This window comes from Asparagus officinalis, chromosome 5 (genome assembly GCF_001876935.1).
Source record: "Asparagus officinalis chromosome 5, Aspof.V1, whole genome shotgun sequence".
NCBI lineage: Eukaryota > Viridiplantae > Streptophyta > Magnoliopsida > Asparagales > Asparagaceae > Asparagus > Asparagus officinalis.
Genome location: NC_033798.1, coordinates 20,305,006 through 20,312,417, shown reverse-complemented (window position 1 = coordinate 20,312,417; position 7,412 = coordinate 20,305,006). Strand labels below are relative to the sequence as shown.

Here is a 7,412-nt window from a genome sequence, read left to right as displayed (position 1 = left end):
TCCACAACATCACTCAACTCATCTCCTCTCATATTTAAAAATCACTCACATTATCTAATAAGATTATAACAACTCATCTCATCTCATTAACATTTTATTTCTTTGTTTTCCTCCCAAAAAACTAGGAAAACAATTTCCTTAAGTGTGGGTCACATCATCCAATAATATAATAACAACTCATCTCATCTCATCAATTTTCTTATTTTTAAGAAATAACCAAACAAAAGAAAACAACCTATTACAAGAAATAGGTTTCTTATAATTCATTTTCTTATTTTTTTTTTCCGCCAACCAAACAACATCAAAACAAGTTTTCTTAAAAAATCACTCACATCATCCTATAATAAGGTGACAACTCATCTCATCTCCATTTATTTGATTTCCTTCTTTTTTTAACCAACCAAACAATCCAAAAACCTATTTTTCTTAGAAATAAGTTTCCTTTTCTTTGATTTCCCTTTTTTTTTCAAACAAACAGCCCCTTAATTTAAACCTCACCAAAACTTAGTTTATGGGGGTAATTTCTTGCGGACACGTGACATCTTCCATCAAAACAAAGCAAACGTTGTACAAATTATTTGGTCTATCATCCATTTATCCAAGGCATCTCTGTGGATAAAACAGGGGACAGTCTCTTTCTGCGCACCAAACGGCCTCTTTCCGACTTTCCGTGGACGAGTTTTCTTCCGACTTCAGGCGTACGAAACAATTCATTCCTCATTTAATTAGACGTTCTTCACTTCTCAAAGTCTCATACTGATTTCCCTCAGTTCGACATTTCAGATTTCAGATTGTTTCTTTCAACATGTTAGGCTTCACAAACAAATTAAACTGAGCCACAGATTTAGCTACAAACTTTGCCTCCCCCTTTCTTCATTATTTCCTCGATCCCTTCTCCTTCACTGAATTCTTCGGCACAAACCCCACATGCACAATGTTGAGCCACTCTCTTTCTTTGCCTTCTCAAATCTCCTCCTCCTCCATCAGGTACTTTCATTTAGCTGTGTTCTCGATTTAGAGCTACTTCTAATATGTTTTACCCCTCTCTCTCTCTCTCTCTCTCTCTCTCTCTCTCTCTCTCTCTCTCTCTCTTTCAACTTATAATGCAGAAGGAAAAGGGACGCAATGGCAATGATCACAAGTAGTAAGAAAGCAAACTTATTTGCCAAAAGCAAGGAAAAGGTCAGACTGCCTAAGTATGCCGAAGAGTTCCCTATTAGTGAGTTCCTTGCTCACCCGTCCGGGATCGAAACCCTGTTGAATAAGAGAGCCCTGCAGAGATTTGAGCCTGTCGATTTGAACACTTACAGGTGTAATCATATTTACATATTGATACTGAATCATTTGAATGTGAGCTTATTAATTATTGTAAATAATTTTGTGGACAGGTGCACTTTGCACAGAATTCAGTTGCTGCAGTTCGATGCGGTGCCTGTGGTGGACTTGAGAGTGACTCCGACGAGCGAAGATTGCAAAGTTGAGATGTTATCTTGCAAGGTCAGTTCTCTTATAGTTTGATTAAGTTAAATGAATAGTTGTATCAGTACTGTAAAGAATTAAGAAAATTGTACATTACGTGTCAAGGCTAATGTTGCATGAACATGAGCTAATCTTAAATATGCTGTTGATTATCAAAGGATTTTTACCTTTATGTAGGAAAACACAGATGATCTCAGAATATAAGCCACTATGGTATCACAATTATTATGAATCAAAGGTTATTTTGGTGTTTTTAGTACATACAGTGATATCTTTCAATGCAATCTTTTAAATGATCGTATTTTGTGCTTCTTTAAGATTATGGTTTGCCTATTCATCTTTCGCAGTTTGAGGGTTCAAGATCAGTAGTACATCAAAACAACCTTTTCTCAGGTACATGCTGCAACCTTGTTACCATCATCAGAACTTATTTTTCATTGAAGTTTCAATCATTAACTTCCGCTAACAAATATGTACATTGATAAGTTTTTTATATGCAATGTGTTGGGGATTCGAAACAATCAATCGAACCCTTGCCTTTCCGGACCTTGTGTTGAAAGTAGGAAAGTAGGAAAAAATACCGCAAATAAAGATCTAACCTTGCAAAAACAGTAAAGGAGAAGAACACACAGATTTAACGAGGTTCGGCAACGTGCCTACGTCCTCGGGAGCCACACCACACAATCTCTTTATTAATTAAAGAAGAAAATACAAGCTCTCAAACAAGGGGTTAATCTCTCTGAGATTCTCTCTCTCTTTGCAGTCAAAAAGCTCTCCTTTTTGATGTAGTACAAACCCTAAAATCGTATGGGGTATATATAGAATCCTGGGTGAAACAGATTCCTAAACAGAACAAGAAACTGCCAAATTTACTCGCGGTCGACCGACGCGGTCGACCGACGGTCTCGCGGTCGACCGCCTCGGTCGACCTGATCCAGGCTCTCCCAGCTTGTGTGCACGTTCGCGGTCGACCGACTCGGTCGACCGTGGATCTGTCTGCTCGTTTTCTCGTCCTTTTGATTCTAGCTCTTGTCTCAAACTTTGGGTCTACACCTTAGACTAACAATCTCCCACTTGGAGACCAAAGTGCCTACAATGAGTTCATCCGAACTCTCCCCTTCTTCGCATGTATCTTTTCCCCCGAAAAAATTCTTTCTTCAATCAACAATATTCCGGCAATCTCGCCGATCCTCGTAGTGTGGCTCCGCCTTCGTCTTCTACTCGTGAAGGCCAACTGAAGTTGCGCACAACTCCAGTTTCTCAATGGTGACTGCCTTTGTCAACATGTCCGCCGGATTTTGACTCCCCAAAATCTTCATTAAATACAACTTTCCGTCCTCAACTAGCGAGCATATAAAATGGTATTTGACGTCGATATGCTTCGTTCTGGCATGATATACTAGATTCTTGGCAAGATGTATAGCGCTCTGGCTATCACAATAAAGAACTCCTCTCCCTTGCTTCAGATCCAACTCTTCCAAGCACCCGTTCAACCAGATCATCTCCTTGCTTGCTTCAGTCACCGCGACATACTCAGCCTCGGTTGTAGACAAAGTCACAATCTTCTGCAGACGTGAGACCCAGCTCACTGCTGTCGACGCTAAGGTATAAACATACCCCGTGGTGCTTCGCCTCGTATCATGATCACCGGCGAAGTCCGCATCCACGTATCCCTGCAGCACCAATTCCTTCCTCCTGAAACATAGTGGCTTGTTCGTTGTCCCCCTCAAGTACCGCATTATCCACTTCACGGTCTCCCAATGCTGCTTTCCTGGATTGCTTGCAAATCTGCTCACAACTCCCACTGCATGGGCGATGTCCGGCCTCGTGCAAACCATCGCGTACATGAGACTCCCAATGGCTGAAGAATATGGCACCCTGCTCATATGCTCTCTATCTGCATCTGTCTTAGGCGATTGCTCCTCAGATAACTTGAACTGACTTCCAAGGGGTGTGCTAACAACTTTAGCATTCTGCATGTTAAACCTCTGAAGTACCTTCTCAATGTATTCAGCTTGGCTCAATCTCAATGTCCCTTCAGCTTCATCCCTACTGATTCGCATCCCTAGAATCTGCTTCGCTGCACCCAGATTCTTCATTACAAATTCCATTGCTAGCTGCTTCTTCAAACTGTTTATCTCTTCTAAACACGGTCCTGCTACCAACATGTCATCAACATATAATAACAAAATAATAAAGCTAGACTCGAACCTTTTGAAATAACAGCAATGATCCGAATTGCATCTTCTGTAGCCATTGTTCTGCATGAAGTTATCAAACTTCTTATACCACTGTCTCGGAGCCTGTTTCAAACCATATAAGCTCTTCTTGAGCTTGCACACCATCTCTTCCTTTCCTTCTTCAATGAAGCCAACATGCTGCTTCATGTAGATTTTTTCATCCAAGTCACCATAAAAAAGGCAGTCTTCACATCTAACTGCTCAAGGAAGAGGTCTTCTGCAACTACCAAACTCAACACCACTCTGATGGTTGTGAGTTTCACAACAGGGGAAAATATCTCCGTGTAGTCTACTCCTTCCCACTGTTGAAACCCTTTCACGACTAATCTGGCCTTGAATCTCTTGCTTCCATCACTCTCCTGCTTGACCCGGTAGACCCATTTATTGTTCAAGGCTTTCTTCTGTGCAGGTAGCTGGGCTAACTCCTATGTCTCATTAGTGAGTAGAGAATCCATCTCCTCCTGCATCGCATGCTCCCACTGCTGAGATTCACTCACTTGCACTGCCTCTTCATAACACTCCGGCTCTCCGCTATCTGTTAAGAGTAGATAATCAAGTGACGAGATGTATTTGGGATTTGGTTTGGGTGCCCTGGATGACCTCCTAAGCTCCACGTCCTGGGCTTCTGCACCTGTAGTCTCCTCCATTCTACGGTCAGAACTGACATTGTTGCCCCCATCTGGAAATTCCTCCAAATCCATGTACTCGGATCCACCTGTATCCGTAATGCTGCTCCCACTGCTTTGGCTATCCTTGGCATTGTCCCTATCCTTGTACATCACCTCCTCATTGAATATTACATCCCGGCTCCTGATGATCTTCCTGTTCTTCTCATCCCAAAGGCGATACCCGAACTCATCAATGACGTATCTAATGAATGTGCACTTCTGTGACTTAGCTTCTAGCTTGTCCCTGACATGGTCACTGATATGAACATAAGCCACGCAACCAAATACCCGCAAGTGTGAGAGATTTATCTTCTTTCCACTCCAAACCTCCTCTGGAATCCCAAAATCTAATGGAACTGATGGCCCGTGATTGATAAGGTATGCTGCTGTATGCACCGCATCCGTCCAAAATGTCTTAGGCAGGTCTGCATGTAATCGCATGCTCCGCGCATGCTCTGTCAAGGTCCTGTTCATCCTCTCTGCAATGTCGTTCTGCTGCGGCGTCCCTGGAGTAGTCCTCTCTAAGCGAATCCCATTCGTAGCACAGAACCTCTTGAACTCCTCCAGCTCGTATTCTCCACCATTATCTGATCTCAAGCACTTCACCTTCAGTTCTGTCTCGTTCTCGACCATGGCCTTCCACTTCTTGAAGATCTCGAACACCTCTGACTTGTGCTTCATGAAGTAAACCCACACCTTCCTCGAGTGATCATCGATAAAGGTGACGTAGTATCTCGAACCGCCAAAAGAAGACACACACCCCATACATCTGTATGAATCAATTCTAGCTTCTGAGCCTTAGGTGACCTTCCACCCTTCTGGAAACTAACCCTCTTCTGCTTTCCAAAGATGCAGTCTTCACAAACCCCGACTTCCACGGTGTCGATCCCGGTTAGCTTTCCTTGTGAATGTCTCATGTGTCCCAGCCTATTGTGCCACAGATCTGTACTCTCCTTGCCAGCTGTAATTGCGAGGGTGTCACTCGCATGTGAAGTGAGGTAGAGAGTTCCTGTTTTATTACCTCGGGCAACAACCATAGTACCGTTGGAGATTCTCCACGAATCCCCGATGAATGTCGAAACGTAGCCTTCTTCTCCAAGCTGTCCCACCGAAACAAGATTCCTCTTCAGCTTCAGCACGTGTCTCACGTTCTTCAAATTCCACTTAGAGCCCTTTATCTGTATCTGCACGTCGCCCTTTCCAACAATATTGCAAGGTTCATTATCCCCCAAATATACTTTACCAAAGTCCCCTGCTATATAGTTCTGAAGTAGTTTCCTATTAGCAGTGGCGTGGAAAGAAGCTCCTGAGTCGATGACCCAAGAATCAGAATCGCTATCCATAGCAAGGATCAAGGCATCTTGCACAATATGAGCCTCCTGCTCACCCGCATCCTTCTTTGATGCTTTACAGACCGAAGACATATGGCCCTCCTGGCCACAGTTCCAACACTTCCCTTTGATGGACCTAACCTTCGAGTTCGGCCTCTTCTTCACTGATTTCGACCGATTCCTGTTCTGGTTCCCTTTCTTCTGGCTTCTGCTCTCTGCTCGAAACTTAGGGCTGAGCCTGAACCTTCTGATTCGGACGATTTCTTTCTAACCTCCTCGGATAGAATCCTGCTAACAACCTCATTCAGCTTTAACTTCTCTTTTCCCGCCGAATTGCTGATTACCGTCACACAACCTGCCCAACTATCCGGCAACTGTGATAGTAGTAGAAGGGCTTGCAGTTCGTCATCGAACGTGATGTCCACGGAGATAAGTTGATCAACAATCGTGTTGAACTCGCTGAGGTGCATCGTGAAGGACCGTCCTTCTGCCATCTTGAGGTTGAAAAGAGTTTTGACTAGATGTACCTTGTTTGTTGTCGACGGTTGCTCGTACATCTTCGCGAGCGCTTCCATAAGCCCCACCGTCGTCTTCTTCTTCAGAATATTGTGGGCTACTGATTTGGCGAGCGACAACCGTATTTTCCCTAGAGTCTTTCTATCCAGTACCTCTCAATCACCATCTGACTCCTCTTTCTTCTTTTCCTTTTTCTTGCCCATCAGCGGGTGATACAAGTCCTTCTAGTACAGATAGTCCTCCATCTGCGACTTCCAGTAGGCGAAGTCTGAACCGTCAAACTTCTCGATCTTTGATTTGCTTTCCTCTGCCATGGCTTTCACACAAATTGCTGAACGAAGCTCTGATACCAGTTGTTGGGGATTCAAAACAATCAATCAAACCCTTGCCCTTCCGGACCTTGTGTTGAAAGTAGGAAAGTAGGAAAAAACACCACAAATAAAGATTTAACCTTGCAAAAACAGTAAATGAGAAGAACACACAGATTTAACGAGGTTCGGCAACGTGCCTACGTCCTCGGGAGCCACACCACACAATCTCTTTATTAATTGAAGAAGAAATTACAAGCTCTCAAACAATGGGTTAATCTCTCTGAGATTCTCTCTCTCTTTGCAGTCAAAAAGCTCTCCTTTTTGATGTAGTACAAACCCTAAAATCGTATGGGGTATATATAGAATCCTGGGTGAAACAGATTCCTAAACAGAACAGGAAACTGCCAAATTTACTCGCGGTCGACCGACGTGGTCGACCGACGGTCTCGCGGTCGACCCCCCCCGGAGACCAGTTTACTTACAGGGTTTTGGCGGTCGACCGCCCCGGTCGACCGCGACCTGATCCAGGCTCTCCCAGCTTGTGTGCACGTTCGCGGTCGACCGACTCGGTCGACCGTGGATCTGTCTGCTCGTTTTCTCGTCCTTTTGATTCCATCTCTTGTCTCGAACTTTGGGTCTACACCTTAGACTAACACAATGAAGTGTTCAATATGAGTTTGAAAATCCAACCTAAGATAAACTAGAGTTTAGACAATACATATCTGTGAATCCTAACTATATGCATACTCTAGAGAACAGATACCTAAAGCTTGGTTTCTAAGAAAAGTTTAGATGCAATGTAAAATGAAAATAAACTAATGACATGCAAGAAATTTCTTAAAACATACAGGATTTGGACATACGCAG

At 43.5% G+C, this 7,412-nt stretch overlaps 1 protein-coding gene across 3 annotated transcripts in view; it reads left to right on the top strand.

The window, feature by feature from the left end:
• Nucleotides 618-7,412, top strand: part of LOC109842985 — an 11,731-nt gene continuing 4,936 nt past the window's right edge. The window contains exons 1-4 of one of the 3 annotated variants that reach the window (XM_020411902.1): nt 618-987; nt 1,113-1,310; nt 1,389-1,497; nt 1,827-1,872. In XM_020411902.1, the coding sequence (XP_020267491.1) occupies nt 935-987; nt 1,113-1,310; nt 1,389-1,497; nt 1,827-1,872 (406 nt within the window). In that variant the 5' untranslated portion in view covers nt 618-934. Of the gene's footprint in view, nt 988-1,109; nt 1,311-1,388; nt 1,498-1,826; nt 1,873-7,412 lie in introns of all 3 variants that reach the window. The other 2 variants (XM_020411903.1, XM_020411901.1) reach the window with 2 other exon arrangements.